This window comes from Pygoscelis adeliae, unplaced genomic scaffold (assembly GCF_000699105.1).
Source record: "Pygoscelis adeliae isolate BGI_AS28 unplaced genomic scaffold, ASM69910v1 Scaffold718, whole genome shotgun sequence".
NCBI lineage: Eukaryota > Metazoa > Chordata > Aves > Sphenisciformes > Spheniscidae > Pygoscelis > Pygoscelis adeliae.
In genome coordinates, this window is record NW_008825299.1 from 94,643 (window position 1) to 113,972 (window position 19,330).

Consider the following 19,330-nt stretch of genomic DNA (forward strand, 5'->3'; position numbering starts at 1 on the left):
GGGGAGTCTCTGCCTGTGCCGGCTGTTTGCTTCTGGGGTTTCTGGGTTGTGGTGTTACAGCGCCTGGGTGTTGCGCCGGTGGCGGTGGCCTGCAGCGGGTACTCGGCGTGCTGGAGGATGAGAAAACTCTGCTGGAAGCGGTATTTCCTCTTACAACACTAAAAGACACCCGCTGTTTGAATTACCTTCACAGCGCTGCCCAGAAAGTTTTGAGGAGTCTTTGCGTGCGCTGTGTCTGGAGTCTTAACTTCTGCTTGTTTCAAGACAGATGCTGTTTGCAGCAGTTACCTTGCCGGGCCGTCCCGGACGTTTAGCAGCGCCAAGGGGATGTTGGTGCTGTACAGTGGTTCGTAGGCGTGATGTGGACATCCCTCTTTATCTGGGCGTCGGGGCGCACAGGGCAGGGAGGGGGGGAGCCTTAGAAACAGGTGTATAAAAGAGTCATTCTCGATTCTCCTAGCGTATGGCGATTTTTTGAAAAGATGCTGTGACCTGCTGTCACCATGCTGTGTCGGGCAAATAAACGTTTCCTAGTGTCTGTGTTAGACCTTGAAATTGGAATTGCTGTGCGGTCTTTAAAAGTCGCTCGCCCCTCTCGGTGTTTCTCTGGTTAATTAGTAGTTGGTGTTCTCAAGCCTGTCAGCACACCTACAACTGTCAGTCCGGTCAGGCTCAGGCAGGAGTAACAGCTCGCGTTGCCGGTTGGTGTAAGCTGGAGCAGTCCAGAGAGCGTTGCTGCGATACTTTTCTGCTTCAGAGCAAAGTTACTTTGCTTCTGACGCTGCGCGTATTAAATTCTGGGGGCTGAAAGCCGCAGTCTGCGCACAGGGGCAGCGTGGAGGATTTCAGTTCCCTCTGTAGAGCTGGGCAGCGGATTTTGGCTTTGTTTGTGTAGAAGTTGGATGAACTCACCTGCGCAGGGGATGGTGGAGATGAATATTTACACGGTAGCAGGTGGCGGGGAAGAAAGTGTATTGTTTTGTGGATAACTTACGTGAAATTGATGTTGTGTAAACACAGGTCGGGTGCTGCTGTATGTCATTTGGCCCTCCTACCTACTTCAGAGCCAGTTACTCACGTTGGTACACAGAGTGATGATTAGATTGTCAGACTTCAGTGTGGGAAGGAGCACTGACTCCTGCAGCAGTTGTAACACCTGATCTGCCCCTGAGCGAAGAGGGCAGACGTACCCAGCTCACCCAGCCGATGTTGTTCTTGCGCTACATTTTGACCACGGGACCGCAACTTCATACACAAAGCGGCAACATCAGAAATCCCAATACCAGAATACCTGACCCTGGAAATCCCATTAAATTTCTTTTATTTGGTTTTGTGGCTTCAGTGGGAGAAGGTCTGTTGGGTGGTGGTGTGTTTTAAATAAAACCTGAACAGCTGGACAAGCTTAATGAGACTACTTCAAAACTTAAAGTATAGTCAAGTTGGAGCATGCAGTTGTATCTATCAGCTGGGTTAAAGCCTTCGTGAAGTACAGATGATGCGCTCTCTATAAGCTATGCGTTTAAACTTTCTACATAATCTGCTTTCCAGATCTCACGGGCCAGGCTGAATTCACTATTGCCTGTTATAGCAGTTAACTTCTTTTGGTGCCTTTCCAGGAGCTGACTAGTAATGATTATCTTCTACCTGAAATAGCATTAAAGGTAACTTTTCCACTCTTTTCTAGTGAAACGCGATGTCCAGGAAAATGATGAAGAAGCGGTGCAAGTCAAAGAGCAGAGCATCCTGGAACTGGGGTCGCTGTTGGCCAAGACTGGGCAGGCAGAAGGTGAGCCTGAAATAAGTAACTGAGGTATCGGGTAAGGTACGCTCAAGTGAATCTAGCCTCCTTATTTAATGGAACAGGAGTAGAAGCAGATTTTGGCAGGAAATGTTCTCTCAGAGACAGGACAGAAACTAAAAAACTAGATAACATAAAATATTAATCTCGTGTTATTTAGCCCAATATTCCAAAAGATTGCTGATGCATTGGATGGTTTAGTTTATGACCCTTTGACCTGTGGCTATTTTAGTACGAGTGACTAAAGTTTTGTTAAGTTGTCATGTTTGAGATGAGAAGTTTCTCTTGTTTCGTTTTTAATAATCTCAGAGCCTTGTTTCAAATTGGAAAGCTTGTCCCAAAAAGTCCTTTCTCACCAGCAGCTTCTGTCTCAATTAATTGATTTATCTGCTGAAACATTGCATCAGAAAGTCCTTGCCCAGCTCCTCACAAGAGCAAGACTTGACAGTCCTTCTATTGTGAACGTGTGAAAGGACAGAAGTGGAGTAAAGTTCCCTATTCAATGATTTTTGAGCTGAATCTGTTCACGTCTTCTGTTTCCTGGAAAGCTCAAGGCAGTGTGTTTAAGTTTGTGCTCAGCGGTTTAGTTTTGTTTCTTTCGCTGAAGAATGCTTTTGCCTTTTCTGGAGCACCTTTCACCTCAAGCATTTTAGGAGCTGATACACCACGTCCGTACAAAGAGCATTCTGTCCGTGGCAGACAGTTGGCCATGGTATAGCCCTGATGTTTTCTAAGTGTGCACAACAATAATTCAGAATGTGAAGTGAAGCATGTGTGCTTTTAACAGTCTGAAACTGGTTGGGGAGAACAGGCCAGCAGAAGGTTTAATCAAACTGAAATTCGACTGACCTAATGTTAGAGTAGTTCATGGAAAGCTGTATGAGGTCTCAGATAGCAGCTGATCAAGGTCACAGCTTTATATTTATTCTGAAATGCACACTTGGTGTCCTACTGTCCCGTCTTTGTAAACATCTATTTTGACTTGGCCGTTTAACTGATCTGCCCATGTCTGGATGTGTTTGAGCATTCTGGACACTGATCCCACTGTGATTTGCAATTGAACAGAGCTTGTGACAAAGTAGATTACTTGCACTTAGAGCAGTGCTAGAAACAAAGGTGCTATTCATCTCACCTAACTATAGATGTCCGTGTCTGATTTCCTAGTGTGGACTGCTTTTATAGTTAGTGGAGAAAAATAAGTCCTTCCAGCACACGATTCATCTCTTCCTACAGTAAGAATTTGGAGCAGGACGAATGAAGCCTGCTGTACAAGTGCCCGTTTCTCTAATTGAATATTAAAGGACCTCAAGTCAATTTGCTCAGGTATAGGTGTCTGTGCTGTACGGGTGCCCTTTGCACTCTGATGTTTGCTTCTGTAGAGATAACTAAACATGGCTTTGCTCCTGCACTAAGGAAGATTGTGTTTGGGCTAAAAAATGGTCAGAAGAGTCTCTTCAAGTAAATGTGTGGATGTGCTGCTGGTGTGCCCGAAGCCTGAGAGAAGAGTTGTTATGATGGCCTCCTTACCGCTGCAGAACTTGGAGTAGTTTTGAGTTTAAGCTGAAGTCTTACACGAGTATAAAGAACTTCAGTGTATTCTCAGAAGGGTGGCTAGCTAATAGATTCTTTTAAGGGGAGGGCTAAGTAATTGAAAATGGCAATGTTAACTCATCAAAACCAGGTTTATGAAGGAGCAAATGTGAAATGTATTTGAAATGTATTAAAGGGAACACTAAACTGCAGAGCAGCTATATTCTGAATAGCAGAAAATAAATTTGGCAACATTAAGAAGGCAGTTGTGGATGTGTAGATCGGAGTGAGATCACCAGGTTGTGCTGTCTGGAGATTTGTGATGAAGCTGGGGGATGAAGAAAGGGGATAACACAGCTTAGAGATGTGCTGGTCCTGTGGGAAAGACTCTGTCACCTTCCTTTTCTGTCTGCTTTCTAGGGTGAAGTAGGCTAGTAGGAGTGACAAGCAGTCAGGGTCAGCAGCGTCTTCACCAGGTTGCAACTGTTCACAAAGGTGCTAGCACCAGGCAGACACGCAGATCTTCGTATCCAAGGGGAGTGAATCCAGCGCTGCTAAACCTAACGAGGAAATTACTGAGACCGTGCGGTTTCTGGCCCGAATGAAATGGATCTCACCATTGTGGCTTTTGCTGCACGTGTTTTCGTTTTAGCTAGCGGAAGTTCTTTGTCAGGTTCTAGGTGTTGCAGTGGCTCGTTGGCTACTTTCAGGTGATAACTTCCCAGAGATGAAAAGGTCTGTGAGCTGCGGCCTAGGGAAGAAATCAGCTGCAGCTTGGTGGGATTTGAAAGTTACAACTGCTGTGCTGCTGACTGGTTGAGAGTGTAAAATGAATCTGTAGTTTATTTAGAGGACTAACCTCTAGTGAGCTACGGCCTTTGTTTAAAAAAATAACAATACAAATGACCCTCTTTATCTGCATGGTAGAGATTAAGGATTGAACTGGTAAATTCATTACTTTTTTTTAGGACAGTTCTAGATTATTATAGCATTGCTTAAAACTGTAGGATTGGAATAACTTGGATCAGGTATTTGGGAACATGGCGTGTTAGCTTGTGGAAGTACGTTCTCTGAGGATGAGCAGCAGACTTCATTTTCCAGAGCTGCCGCTCATCACTTCTCTAGGCCTGTCAATCACACCATTACCAAGCATTGCGTTTACTTAAAAGAAAAAAATCCTAAAAATAGTTGGCAGTTACATTGGTAAGAAAGAGATATTTCTATGGGAACTTTGAGCTTGCATGTCTAAATGTGTAGTTTGCAAAATGTAGGGATATTCTAGCTGCTGACTTTGAATCTGCTTTCTAGTGAATTCTTGAGCAGCTGTTGAGCAAGTCAATGGAAGCTAAGTACTGCAGTATATTTCATGTGATTTTTTTTTCCTTTCTTTTCTTCTAAAGTTCCTTTCCCACGTGGAAGAGTGTGTTGTGCGCTAAAAACGTGATTCAGTTGGTCCCGAGAAGCAGCGATGCACAGTATGAAGCACCTTGTACTTAAGAGTTGATGGATCTCAGAGAGAGTCTCGCTGCCTTGATAAGACAGACTGAAAGACTGGCAAATTCTTAGTTACGGAGCTCAAAGCTAAGGATACGGTGCTGTGACCTGATGAGAAGCAGGCTTGTTCCCTGTGTTAAGTGCGGTGTTTTCAAGTGCTTGTGTTAGTTGCATTAGGGAAGAGCACAAGAACCAGCTTCTGGGCAACCCCAGCTTTAGTGCTGCTTCTCTTCCGAGCCCAACAGGGTGATCTGGAGCCCACCTTTCTCAGCTCGCATCAAGAGGAGGGATGCTTAAGAGTAGCTCTGTGCAAAACTGATGTGTTGGAAGGAGCTGTCTGCTGCTGTCGTGGTAGTTTGTTTACTGTATGTGAAACCAAAGTGTTTGACTTTGATTAGAACGATTGGGATTTGCATCCGTGAGTGGTGTTGCAGACTGAGTGGTCCTCAGAACGAAGGCGGTGTGGGTAAAGTCATCGTCTGCCACGGGGCAGCAGGTAACAGTTCCTTGTTGAATAGAAGCTGAGCGCTGATTGAAACTGTCAGTCAGCGGGGGTCAATCTTAGATATTAAAGTAGCTGTACCTCAATTCTAGAAAAACCTGCCCATTTATTCTCAGGCAGAGAGAAGGTAAAACTTCTATGAAACCTTAAGCATGCCAGTCACAGCATCTTGTGTTGTTCCCCGTACAAAGTCCGAGTGGTTCATTGTAGAAGGAGTCACGATTTGTTGCACTGCTGTTTGGAAAATAAGGCTTCTCGAAGGATTCAGAGATAAGTTTCTAAGGACTCTGAGATAAGTTTCATTTGTTCTAAAACTGTGCTTTCAGATGTATGTCAGTACATCACCATGAGCAATTGGATTGGAACACACTGAGTTCTACTTCTTAACAGTGTAAGAAATGAGTTGTATCAGGCTTGATTATTTAAAATAAATAGGTTGAAAAAGTAAAAAATATAAGGAATAATTTTTAGATATTATAAAGATGTTCTTATAACAATTCTTTTGCATTACTGCTAAATGAAATATGAAAGAAACGTTGTTTTCAACTGTTTTTATTGGAATCCTCCCAAACTGAAATGCTGCTGATGCTCCTCCGTATGCTAATTGAAATAAAATTACATTAGTCTCTTATTTTAGTTTTGATTTCGGTACCGGTTTGGTGTAGAGTGTATTGAAGATTTCTGAAACACTCATTACAGGTCTTGTTTTGTTTTTTTTACTATCAAGTCTTGTAAACGTGGTGGTGCAAGATCTAGCTGATGTTTGGGTGAGACTTAAATTTCTGGGGCGAATAAGCTGTGATTTCAGTGTACGACCCCACTACTTTGAGTCCGCGCTGAACCCTGCGCTGGCGTGGTGCTAGTCTGCTGGAAGTATCATCTTCCCCCGACTGTAAACAGACATCACTGCAACCTGGCCCGACGGCCGTGTGCTGTTTATCGCCGGAGGAGACTTCTAACTTGTGCTGTGCAATTCCAACACCCAACTCCCTTCTGCTTCCGCAAACACCGAGTCCTGAAATTGCTGACGTTGACTGCTGCATTCCTCTGCTCTGTAGGAATGACGTTTTTAGTGTATTTCTTCATAAAGACAGACTTTTCCTTTATGAGCTTGAGACTAGCTTTATAACCGTAGACTAGTAAGGAGACTAGTAGAAACAGAAATCTAGTTAAGTAAGGTAAGATCTAATCAGGTAATGTGGGTAGTCGTGTTAAGAAATGTAATTTTTTCATCAGTGGAGCGCGGGGTGTATCTGACTTTCTAGGGCTGGCTAGGTATGGCAGATTAAAACGTCAGACTGTGAGTTAATAAAAACATACTTAAACTATAAACTCCATTGCCCATTTTATAGAAAAATCTCAAAGCATTTAGCAGATGCTTACATTTTTAAAACGTGCCTGAGGCAAGTATAGTTACAAATGGTGTTATAATTGGGCGAAGTGAAGTAACGGGAAACGTATGCTGTGCGGGTAAGACTGGAGCCCAACGGTCACCTCTGCCAGTCCCCGTGTTTACTGCAAGGCGTTTCTTCAGGTGACATTTATCGCTCTTTTCCTGTAAATGATGTTGAGAGACTGCTTATAAAATGTTTGGTGTAATAAATACTGCCGTGTATAGACGTGTCAGGTACTCCAGCTGCGGTGTAACTTTTGGCTGTGTGGTTGTATTTCATGATTTGTTTTTTCTTGTATGCAGAGCTGGGAGGACTTCTGAAGTATGTTCGACCCTTCTTGAACTCCATCAGCAAAGCAAAGGCAGCCCGCTTAGTCCGATCTCTGCTCGATCTGTTCCTTGATATGGAGGCAGCAACAGGACAGGAGGTAAGATTTACACTTCAGCGCTGGTGCGTTCCTCAAAGGCCTCTAACACCATTATCTGACCTACTTTGCTTCACACTGAAGAATTATTCATGTCAGGAAGCATTAATTTAATGCATTTGGAGATACTCTATTAATAAAACATTAGATAACTTAATTCACTCATAACCATGCTTTCCTGCAAGCCTCATCCTGCTGCAGGTTAGGAGTAACTCTCACCCTAGGCATTCTTCTTAGATTTGCGTTGCTTGCTGTTAGATATACGGCATTAGTAGTATTTTGTAGTGCGATTAGTGTTTGGGATACGAGAGGTGAGAAGTGCTACACCTGTTCCAGGGAGCCTGGTCTAGGGGAAAGGTGGGGGGCAGTGTGTGATGGCACAGAGCTAGAGGAGGGAGTGTTCGAGGTCTGTTCAGGAGTTGGTGGGATTAGATGGTGAGTATTACTTAGCATCTTTCAACTGGGGACATGAAGGTGCATTGCCTGGGGACACAGTGCGGCGGGCGTCTTACTCTGCAGAGGGCTTCTGAGGCATGAAAGTTACTCCTGAAGTGGGAGTGGAAAAAGTTTTGCAGCTACCAAGTGTAAACTACTTCCAGTGGATGAAATTCTCCACTAGAAAACCCATTTGGTCTAAGGAGGTCCCCAGTTAGGATTTAATCCATTCTCATTAGCTCCCTAGACTACAGTTTTTTTGGTTTTTTTTTTTTTTTTTTTTTCTTTTGTCCACATGACTTGTTGGTTATTTGGGAATGGGAGAAGGTCAGGAGCAACTTTAAGTGGCTCCTCATCATTTACACTTACAAGCGGCGCTGACCTGCAGTAGTACAGGTTGTCCTGGCACACCAAAGCAGTTAGATGGAGAGGGGAGAAAGGGAGGGTCTGAGCAACAGGTTAAGGACAAAGCCCACATAACACCGTATACACAGCAACTGGCAAATTACAGCCTAGAAGAGGTTCTGCCATGTTGAGAGGCCAGTGGCATTCTCGTTAGCCAAATTAGCGCAGAAGTATCATCCTTTAGTTCAGGTAACCTAGCAAATGTTCTTCGTTTGCTGTTCAGTTCTTGTGGCTCACGTCATGTTACTGTAAACGGTGATGGACGGAATCTTTTGCCCCTCTTCTTTAACAGAAGAGATTAAGGGAAGCGGGGTGAGATGTGCAGGTGAGAAGGGAACCCCTGAAGGGTTCAGGAGGAAATGAGCGGCTTGACTTTTTCTAAAGGTAACTTGATGTAAATGATGATATTTGGATGCAATCCCAAAAGGTGGCATTTTACAGCAGGGGAAGAACTTGGAGTAACAGCAATGGAAATATGGCCCAGTTAATAAAAACATTCACTTTCAAGCATATTCAGAAGCCAGACCCAAAACCTTAAGGAATTATAACACTTAACCTGTGAGGTTCTTGATGCAGTAATCCTGAATACTTTCAGTGCCTCAGAAATGTTGAGAGGGACATTTGCTTCCTTGGTGTAGCGTATATTAAGACGACTCCCAGGAGTCCAGTAAAGCAGTGAAATTAGAGATTTCTCCAGCTCGTAATGCTCCAGCTATCACTGTGCAATAAATTGCGACTTCATAATGGCTTTTCATAAAATATCCCTGTTTAATAAGCAGTGACAAGGAGCCGACAAGTCCTGCAGTGTAGTACAGCTACAGAGCTGCTCCCGAAGAGCTGTGATGCAGAGATTTTGGGAAAAGGCGTTCCTGAGCCTAGCACCTCAGGATGACTTATTGTATATTATTGGTCAGTACTAAATCGACACCTTCTTCTAATTGGGGTGGAACATGACTGCTTTATTCATCAAGGGAATCTCAGCAGTCTTGAAAATATGAGAAGCCATTGGGTTCCTTTACTCCACTTTGAAGCGATAGATAAAACATCCAGTGTCACTTACTGACTGGCTCCTGGCACCTAACCCTGTTGTAAATAGTGGAGGGAATCATCTCTGTTGCTTCATACTACTAAAGGACACACATGGTCTGACATATGGCTGGAAAGCTGCCTGGCGGAAAAGGACCTGGGGGTGCTGGTCGACAGCCGGCTGACCATGAGCCGGCTGTGTGCCCAGGCGGCCAAGAAGGCCAATGGCATCCTGGCCTGTATCAGAACTAGTGGATCGTGCCCCTGTACTCGGCACTGGTGAGGCCGCACCTCCAATACTGTGTTCAGTTTTGGGCCCCTCACTATAAGAAGGACGTTGAGGTGCTGGAGCGTGTCCAGAGAAGGGCAACGAGGCTGGTGAGGGGTCTGGAGAACAAGTCTTCTGAGGAGCGGCTGAGGGAGCTGGGGTTGTTTAGCCTGGAGAAAAGGAAGCTCAGGGGAGACCTTACTGCCCCCTGCAACCACCTGAAAGGAGGCTGTAGCGAGGTGGGTGTCGGTCTCTTCTCCCATGTAACTGCGATAGGATGAGAGGAAATGGCCTCAAGTTGCGCCAGGGGAGGTTTAGATTGGATGTGAGGAAAAATTTCTTCACCAAAAGGCTTCTCAAGCATTGGAACAGGCTGCCCGGGGAAGCGGTGGAGTCACCATCCCTGGAGGTATTTAAAAGACTTGTAGACATGGTGCTTAGGGACATGGTGTAGTGGTGGACTTGGCAGTGGTAGGTTAACAGTTGGACTTGGTGATCTTAGAGGTCTTTTCCAACCTAAATGATTCTATGACTCTATATTTAGGCCCTAAAACACGTGCACTTTGTTTTCCTTTCTTTCTAGAGCAATTGAAAATACATTTTTCCCTATGGCCAAATGAAATGGTGCAAAACACGCTGGAAAGGACCTCAGAGTCTTTTAGTTCATCCCTTGCCCTAAGGCAGAATCAGTTCTCATGTACCCAGATGTTTTTATTTCAGACAAAGTCACAGCTGTTCAAGAAACGCTGTTAGGGTTTCAGCAGTAATTTTTACTGGTGAAACTTTGGAAACCGAATCTCTATTTTCATATTCCAGTGTGGGAGGATTGTCCCTGGTGGTCAGAAAAAGTTATTGGAAACCAAATGCATTAGAAAAGCAATCAAAGAAGGTGGTCTGTTGGGGTTTTTTGGTGATGACTAAAGCTTAAACTAAACCTTAGTTTGCCTTCTGAACTTTACTTCCTCTTGCAATACATACAGTACTGTACTATAATACTGTGAACGTTGTTACAAAGTGCAGGAAGTTAATCTAGCAAATAGAATATGAAAATATGTAGCACAATTTAGCTGTTTTATATCATTTTGCGGGACACTTCTGTGAGTGTAAACTCACATCAACATGATGCAGCCTGAGGCTAAAGTGTGTGGTTACCAGTGAGTCCTTGTTGAAGAGAAGTCGCTTCACCTTCCACTGTTAAGCTGCAGTTCTCATCAATGGTGACCTACGCCTTACCCTGGTAATGTTAAAGGTGTTAAATCAGAGAGATTTGGGGTAGGCACTAATGATGAAGGGTGCTAGCTAATCTCCAGGCTCATTTTAAAGTAAAGCTAAGTTGATGTTTAGCAATGCTGCTGTTCAGGCAGGAATGACTGATGTTCTTAAACTACATCGTGGAGATTCAGGCTTTGTTGTATTTTTGTTGCTTTGTAGGAAATGATTGAACCATACTGCTGTTTTAAAGAGGGGCAGCAGAAGGCTTTACAAATTTCTTTCTGCTCCCTTTAAGGTTGACCTGTGTTTAGAGTGTATTGAATGGGCCAAATCAGAGAAGAGGACTTTCCTACGCCAGGCTCTGGAGGTACGTTACATTGCGGATCCCAAACCTGTGTAATAGTGTCTTCCCTTTATCAGATTTAATACCTGTAAAAGTAGAGTGTTGTAGTGTGTTGTCCAGACTTTTGTCCACGTGTAATGGACGGGTGATAACAATTACACTAAAGTTAGTGACTCTCCTCGAATAGGCAGGATTTTACCCGCTGTGTTTAGATCTAGCCAATCTTCCAAATGGTAGATCTGGCAGAATTGGACCGTATGGTGTAATGAATGCAAACTAATTTAGTGAAGTCTGTGCAGATAAGGATATAAAGTTTCATTTTACAAAATAAATCTGTACTACCTTTCTCTGGCTTTCCTCACAGCAGTTCCTTTTCTGTTCTCCAGGCGAGGCTGGTCTCTCTGTACTTCGATACCAAGAGGTACCAAGAAGCACTGCAGCTAGGTAAGTCTCCCACTAGGTGGTGGTAGTAGTTCTCTGCTTTGAAATTAGTCTTGAGGCTGACAAGGGAAATGATCAACTACGTCATGTTCTTTTGATAAGTTTTGTAGGACTTGGGCATTAATTGTGCTGTACCAGATAAAGGTACAGCACCTTTATGTGCTGTACCAGATCTGCCATCTTTTACTATAGCTTGGTGATAAAAGCTTTAAGAGATCTCTTTGTCCTCACCATTTGTTCATTTCAAATAATTTTGGAGGCAAAGAGGAGCTGTATCCAGTTGAAGGCCATCAGGTTTGGCTCCTGCTGGAACATACGTAGTATGCTGCTGTGGTCAGAGAGGTTCAAGGGAAAAAACGGCTTTCTTCAGTTTGCTCAAATACGGCCTCAATAAAAGCAGTAGTAATGCCAGGAAGCGGCAAACCTCTAAGGATGTAATTAGACAAGCTCTTGTGAAGTAGTGTAAAGGCTTTAAGAATTTGCGTCTGCACCACCTGAGATATGGTAATTAACCGTGTGAACTCTCCTACTCTGCTACAAAGCAGAGTAAAGCAGGTCATCTTACACGGCCCAACTCCCTTCGGTGCTTTACAAATGCTCATTTTGCAAATGACCGCAGTAATGTAAGATGAGGTTTAAGCTGGCTAAAGGGTATTTGTACAGACTGCTCTGCCAGCTCAGCGCGTGGGTATGAGCCGGGCTGAGGGATGACTGCGCTGACACGGACAGAAGTGCTCACCCGGGCAGTGGTGATGCCTCACCAGGGACCCATAACTTCTCAAACAGTGTGGTGGCAAGAGCATGTGTCATGTCCAGAGTCGCCTGGGTGACTTGTATCTGATCAGAATATCAAGTTATGTTAAGTGCTCTGATACATGGAATTCAGTATCAAGTTAAAATCAGTTTGCATACGGATATGTAATGAACTCAGGTTTAAACTGATCAGAGTCCACACTCCAAAGCTTTGCTTAATTAAGTTAATTAATGATGGTGGTACAGCTTAGGGAGTTGTGAAGGCCTGTACCTATAGGACAGCCTCTCTGAAAGCTCTATTGAGATGTCAGCGTTGTGTGCTAGCATTTCTGTGTGTCTGGCCAAGACACGGTTATGTCTGTGGCTGTGGGGAGTAGGTGCAAGCAGAGAGTCTCTACGGGATGTTTCTAGGGAGAGGCTGTTCTCTTCCACCTAGTTACGCAGTTTCAGCTGTGGTTTTCAGCTTCTAAGCACATCAAGTGAGGATGAGGTTCTCATCTTTGCTTGCCCTAAGTTAGCTCTTTAGTTGGTAGCGGGGGGGAAAGAAGGGGAAGAGTTTCCTCTAAGGCTGGCTCTTTCTGTCCTCACAAGGCTTTAATGTGACAGTTTATCTAGGTATTTCTTAGGCTGTCCATTCCTACCTCCTAAATTTGATCTGTAGATGTCTTGTGCTTAAAACATTCCTTCCTCATCCCATATTCTTAGGAGTTGCTTGAAAATCCTCAGGTCTCACCCTAGGGGAACAATGCAGGAACGGGCAGTACCTCAGGTTGGCTCGGAGCTCTGAGTGCGAGTGGTAAATCATGCTGTCATCTGGGGAAGGGGCACCAGAGTGACCATCTGAACTGCACAACCCATCAGCCTCAACGTCCTGCTTAGTGTCTGCTTCCCATTATGAGGTGGCAGAGATGCAGTCCACATACCCAAGTGTTCTCACTGCCCTCTTCCACCTCTAATATAGAACTGGTTCATTCTTCTCCAACTGTGGACCGACACTGACCTACTGTTATTTCCTCTCCTTTCTTCCTTCTTGGAAGAACAGGTTGTGTAAGCCTAGCCTCCCTTCCTCAAAGCCAGTACTGCTGTGGGGGAAGAAGGGTGTCATCTGGAAAGGCTTGGTTTGTGAAGTCGTTGACAGCAGATGCAGAGCAGGTTACGAAGGTTCTTGTTCTTCCCCTGCTGCTAGGCTCCCAGCTTCTTCGGGAATTGAAAAAGATGGACGACAAGGCATTGCTGGTGGAAGTGCAGCTGTTAGAAAGTAAGACTTACCATGCCCTGAGCAATCTGCCAAAAGCAAGAGCAGCCTTAACCTCTGCACGGACTACAGCCAACGCAATCTACTGTCCACCTAAGCTGCAAGCAGCGTTAGACATGCAGTCAGGTAAAGCTCTTCAGGAGAAGGGGAAGGTCTAGGACTCATCACGATGCATCAATTGACTGATATTTGTTCTTTCCTGAGTGAATCATAGAAAATGATGCTAGGTGGGACCTCAAGATACCTACCAGTCTGCCCAGCTGCCTCAAGGCAGGATCAGCTATAATTACATTGTTCCTGACACATGTTTTTTCAGCCTATTTTTGAAAACCTCCAGTGGTGGAGGGTCCGTAACCTCCCTAGGCACTACAGCATTACAGCATGTTAGTGTAACTGTAACGTTGTTCCTGACCTCATTTGCAGGCACTTACCTGAAGTGCCCCGAACTTGTCTTTCTCAACATGTCCCCTTAAGAGAGGGCATGGATGTTCTTCTGCTAAAAAGAAAGGATTCCCTTTACTGAAGTACCATATGAAGGGCAACCAAATTGTTCTTTCCTCTTCCAGTCACATTCAGAATTAACTCTGATGCCTGCCTGTTTATTTCTCTCAACAGGTATTATCCATGCAGCAGAAGAGAAGGACTGGAAAACAGCCTATTCATATTTTTACGAGGCGTTTGAGGGATACGATTCAATTGACAACCCAAAAGCCATCACTGCACTGAAATACATGTTGCTGTGCAAAATCATGCTGAACATGTACGTGACAAATGGTTCTGTGAAGACCACTTCCTACATTTAAATGGGAAAGGCTCTTCCTTTATAAGACTCTAAACTAATGAAGGAACTCAAGCAGACAAGCTTTGCTGTTTGTCTTTATTTATGACCTAATCAATGCTTCTGATACAATGTTATTTGAATTGTAGTAATTTGCTATCAATTGGGAATTTTTGAGGCACACTTAGATTTAAGTTGACAATGTTGTTGAATAAGTGCTCTCTTCCCTTCCCTCCCCTCTCTAGCCCAGAAGATGTGCAAGCGTTAGTGAGTGGAAAGCTTGCTCTGCGGTATGCAGGAAGACAGGTATAGAAACTTAATCCTTTCTATCTTCCTATTACTTCTGAGAATATTGTGGTGTTCTTTTTATCAAATACTTTGGTCTTTTCATACCAAAATATTCTTCACTTCCGAGTGTCCTGAACGAGATCCAGAACTGATTAAATTACCATAAGTAATTACTGTAAGTCAGTCAAAGGGAATACAGTGATTTTGACCACCCGAGAACCTGGCCTGCTCGCTTCATTTTCTCTGTTTTTCTCCTCCCTGCTTTCTTCATGATCTACTAAATGCCTAATGCCATAAGGTACTCATGTCTCAACCCTTGTCAACTGCTCGGCAGCCACGGATCCGATGTATTTAAATCCGAGTTATTCGTTGTTTTTACTGGTGGTGTAGCAAGTCCTGAAAATCCATTCATGGCAGTGTAGCTGAGCAGCTTGAGACCTAGATGACTGCAAGGTGGGAGCCAAGCAGCTGGGGAGTTGTTAAATCAACTGTTTATTCTAACATATTAAGTTGCCAGTCTGTGATTGCCACCCCCGTATTAAATCCAGGGATGCTTATACAAAGTACAGGGCCAAAAGCCAAGCGTGCCAGGGTCTGAGCCAGGCTTACACACTGATGTCCTCAGTGGCTTTGGTCAGCCAGCTATTTACTTTGACGCAGCAGCTAATACTCACCCACCTCACAGAGGATTGGGGAAGCTATTTAGTAGAGGAGGTCAGTGAGGATATGTGCGTAGAAAAGAGTCTCAAGTGGGAATATCGCTGCATTATCCCTGCTGGATCACGAAGAGCAGCCCTGGTCCTGCTTCATCTCCTTCCCCTGAGTGACAGCTGGGTTGGAGGCTCCTTTTCAGAGCAAGAGGGCAGTCTACCATGGAGGATATCTCAGCTGTTCCCTGCACTGTCCTCCTGAGACAGCAGTGATCACAAGTTCCTGCAGCAGCTGTGGAATCTGAGCTTAGGGAGCAGAGAGAAAGTGGGCAGCCTCGGGGACAGCTCGGTGGGAGAGATGGTAGCAGAAGCCTGAGCCTTGTGCACCACAGCTGCCGGGCTGTCCTGCTTGTCTCGTGCACTTGTGCCTCTCACCACGTGGAAACTGTTCTTCTAGTGGTGTTACTATTCTGTTTGGTGTAAATATGGTAGTTTGGTTGTGGCTGAGTCTCTTGCTTTGTTTCAGCAGCTGCGGGGTAGACAAGAAACATTTTCTGATGCTGTCCATGATAGGGTATCTGTAGGACTTCTGCCGTGCTTTTGTTGCTCAGCAGAGGCAGTGTGGCATGCCGAAGGGCAGAAATACAGCTTAAGGCCTGAAAATGGCCACGTTCGTTAAGCAAGTACCAAAATGTGCATTTTCCTTAAAAATTGTATCAAACTTGCTCCCAACCTGCAACCTGATAGGAACTGCAGCTGGTATTCTCAAACCTCGCAAAACTTGAGTTCTTTGTTTCTGTGAAGCTGATTTCATGCTGTGTCCTGCAGCTGTTCTGCGTGTTCTCCTTACTAGCAGCTGTTCTTACTCTGCCTGTGTGGAAGTAACACTGACATGGCTTTGTGGCAAAAGGAACATTCCCGCTTTGCTGCTTAAGCATGTTTTCAGTATACTGCACAGTTGGCATAATAGCACTGAGAGGAGAATCCAGAAAAATAACCTACTACTCTTGTTTTCTTTCTCTGCAGACAGAAGCACTAAAATGTGTGGCACAGGCCAGTAAGAACCGATCGCTGGCTGATTTTGAAAAGGTGAGTCAGGAGACATAAAAAAATGGGGCCTGGCTGGACAAAACATTTGGAAATGCCAGTTTTGGAAAGTTGTAGGAGCTGCTACATCCCACAGCAGGAAACCATAAACACATTCATAGGAAGCAACAGTGCATCAAGCAAATACCCCACAGTAGTCAACCGGTTTGGTTTTTGGAGCGTGGGGGGTAATAGCTTGCTTGAAACTAGTTTTTTCCCTTTTTTTGGAGAGCGAACTCAGAAGCAGTTTCCTGTACTTTTGACGCTGTTCACTGGGATGTATATCTTCCTAACGTTTTTCCTGGCTTCAGCAAGAACACCACAGAGACAACAGAGAGGGCTCTCGTGTCAGGGAACAATCCTGTCATGCTGTCTCCTGAGTGTAAGCCAGAGATTCTGGCTTGCTAAGCTCCAGCAGTGTAAGATGCTTGCTGCACGGTGCTTGGAAGGCTCTAGGCTGTCATGACCTCCCCTGGCCTTTTCGCTGAGTTACGGGATTGGATTAACCACTGATACTTTGCTGGGCAGGGAGGGATGACTACTTCATACTCAGAGGGCCTTGAGGACTGGAGACCTGTTGCCACCTGAATTATTTGTTCCCACCGTGTCTTCCACAGGCTCTGACAGACTATAAGGTGGAGCTCAGGGACGACCCCATCATAAACACTCACTTGGCTAAGCTCTATGATAACTTATTGGAACAGAATCTGATCAGAGTCATCGAACCCTTCTCCAGAGTACAGGTAAATGTTTCCAGCAAGCACACTGACATGCTGGTACCTCTGTCCCCTGCTGTTGGTGGGCGAGGGATTTGTTCCCATACAGAGTACTCCCTGCTTGGAGCCGCTCAGCACTTCCAGAGCTCAGGGTTCATCGTGTTCAGCTGAAAAATGATAAGGGGGGGGCTGAGGGGAACTTTGGAAAACCACATTCCAGAGTCATTGCCCTTTCCACCTGTTTCACTTACGCACACTGAAAGGTGGACATGCTTTTAACACTGAAGGTAACAGTGTTTGGCTTTTAAGGGCTCTGACAGGGTGTGGGTAAAGCTGCAATACTCTTGGAGAAGAAATGTTATTTCATGTTTCAGAGTGAAATGGCTTTAGGTGTCTAGTCCATCTTCAGTTAAAATTGGATGTGAAATCTCAAGGACATGAAGCTGCAAAGCAGAGAAAGCCACTGGAGGTTTTTAGGCCAGAGCGTTTACAGGCCCTTGAGCTGTTCCTTGGAAGAGCCCCACACCTCCATGTTGCGTGTCAGAAGTACAGCTAAAGATTTACTTAACTCTTGGTCTCTCTTATAGATTGAACACATATCCAGCCTCATCAAGCTCTCAAAGGTAAGAACATCACTAGAAATCAGTGGCACGTCTTAAGAGGGCAAAGGAGTTGAGGTCAAATGGCATTTGCCACTGGGAAATAAATGTAGGCTATTAAACCTGACAGGTCAGCTCCACAGCATTTACAGGCAGATGTCACTCTTGGGAACTTAACTTTAACACAGGCCGTTTCCAGGAGTCATCGGACAGGCTTCTTCGGCACTAAGACTTTGCTGTAACATCGCCTTCCTTCCCATGGGTTTTACTCCCTGTGTTAGCACTTGCTTTTTATTGGAAACAGATTTTCCTCTGCTGTAGTAGCAGCTCACGTTGTGACCAGCTCAGTCTTCCCCGTTGACCTGCATTTAATCCTTGTGAGCGTGCCCAGAGGAATCTTTCTTAGACCAGTAAGATACAGGATCCAGCTAATCGCTTCGATTGAAGCTTCATTAGGGATGCATGTGTCTCACTGACTACTGCAATAACTGCTTTACAGATAATCCCAAGCAGATTAAGTTTTAGGAGAATCCACTGTAGTCCCAGCCAGTTGCATCCTGAAGTGCTTTTGTCCTGTATTGCTATTAAGTCCGGAGGTTTGGAAGTGTCCTGAGCTCGGCCTTTGTGGTCGTTGCATCATCTATCCTCCTTTCCTATCCGTGCAGTCTTTTTCTAGTCTAGCCCTTGGTGTTTAACACATACTTAATAGTTTGAGTAAAAGCTGGACTGCGGTTGTTTCTTAACTGCAGCTGTGTGTCCTCTGTCCAAAGAGCAGAAGAGGAGCTGACTCCTGCGGGGCCCTGCCTGGCACTGGGCAGGAGGTCAGCTCCCTACTGAGTGGCTTAAATGAAGCTTGGCCAACACTTGATTAAATATTTGCTGAACCAAGCTAGAGTGCTCCAGATCCCCTAATGAGTAATGCCTGTATGAAATGACAGGTACACCGCCTTCTGTGGAACGAGAGGGCAAGGCAGCCTGGTACTCTCGTCATTAAAAGCTACTGCTTAATTTCCGATGTCATCTAAAGCGTATGGTAGTACCAAAGCAGCGTGCAAGGAGAGATCTGTCCTGACATCGTGTTCAGTGATAAAATAGCTGCTGTTAAGCAGTGCTTATATCCCGCCAGGGCTGTCGAGTGTGGAGTAGTAAAATTCACATTTCTTTATATAGTTCTGGGAGACTTTTAATTTTTCTGCTTCAATTTCAGGCTGAGGTAGAAAGGAAACTGTCACAGATGATCTTGGACAAGAAATTTCATGGTGAGTCTCTGCATCCTTCAGTCTTGACCGCTTTGCTGCCCAAGGCCAGGTCGTGTGTCGGCAAGCTGTGGGTAGACTCCTCTTTATCACTGCACCTTCGAGCCTCGAGCGTCCTCCTTAGACATCCTGCTTCAGATGGCAGGCGCGCAGGTTAACAGGCACCGTGGGGAGAGCAGTGAGCAGTGGGTTTATTTGTTGCTCTGTTGTCATGAAGCCTGTTCCTATTGCTCCCTCCATCTGCCTTCATTAAGCTCAAGGCTTAATTTCTCACAAATCAGAAACCACATTGAAGCCCTTACTCGCTGCGGCTGCATCCGAGGACAGTTGCGAGACCCTACTGCCAATTTAGAAAGCCCTCTTGATCTAGCTGAGCAAGATGAATGGCTGAGACATACTGGTTAGAGAATAGCTCAAAAATTACAGAACCCAGCTGCAGTGCCCATCTGGCACCTGGAAATAGTTTAATTATAAAATGGCTTTTTTTTTTGCCTTGCTCCAGTGTTGTGCTGAACCATCCTGCTGGGCACAGGGGCCTCGAGGAGGAAGGTAGTTCTTAGGGAATGTGCAGGCATAAGCAGCATCTCCTGGATGTGTTCTCGGGCCCCTCTCCAGGACGTGTTTTTTTTTTTTCTGGGTAAGCTACTGCTAATGCAGTCCAGACAAAAATCAGCCAG

General features: G+C 45.0%; 2 protein-coding genes across 2 annotated transcripts in view; both read left to right on the plus strand.

Moving 5' to 3' along the window:
* Nucleotides 1-1,595, plus strand: part of FZD2 (frizzled class receptor 2) — a gene marked incomplete at its 5' end in the record, with an annotated part of 17,505 nt that extends 15,910 nt beyond the window's left edge. Inside the window, one exon of the mRNA XM_009329970.1 lies at nt 1,549-1,595. Coding sequence (XP_009328245.1) covers nt 1,549-1,595 — 47 coding nt within the window. The remainder of the gene's footprint in view (nt 1-1,548) is intronic.
* Nucleotides 1,596-1,668: 73 nt separating this feature from the next.
* PSMD11 (proteasome (prosome, macropain) 26S subunit, non-ATPase, 11) overlaps nt 1,669-19,330 on the plus strand; it is a gene marked incomplete at its 5' end in the record, with an annotated part of 18,334 nt that continues 672 nt past the window's right edge. The window contains 11 exons of the mRNA XM_009329972.1: nt 1,669-1,786; nt 7,021-7,145; nt 10,784-10,855; nt 11,218-11,275; nt 13,212-13,406; nt 13,896-14,040; nt 14,304-14,364; nt 16,023-16,085; nt 16,700-16,825; nt 17,386-17,421; nt 18,605-18,656. Coding sequence (XP_009328247.1) covers nt 1,669-1,786; nt 7,021-7,145; nt 10,784-10,855; nt 11,218-11,275; nt 13,212-13,406; nt 13,896-14,040; nt 14,304-14,364; nt 16,023-16,085; nt 16,700-16,825; nt 17,386-17,421; nt 18,605-18,656 — 1,051 coding nt within the window. The remainder of the gene's footprint in view (nt 1,787-7,020; nt 7,146-10,783; nt 10,856-11,217; nt 11,276-13,211; nt 13,407-13,895; nt 14,041-14,303; nt 14,365-16,022; nt 16,086-16,699; nt 16,826-17,385; nt 17,422-18,604; nt 18,657-19,330) is intronic.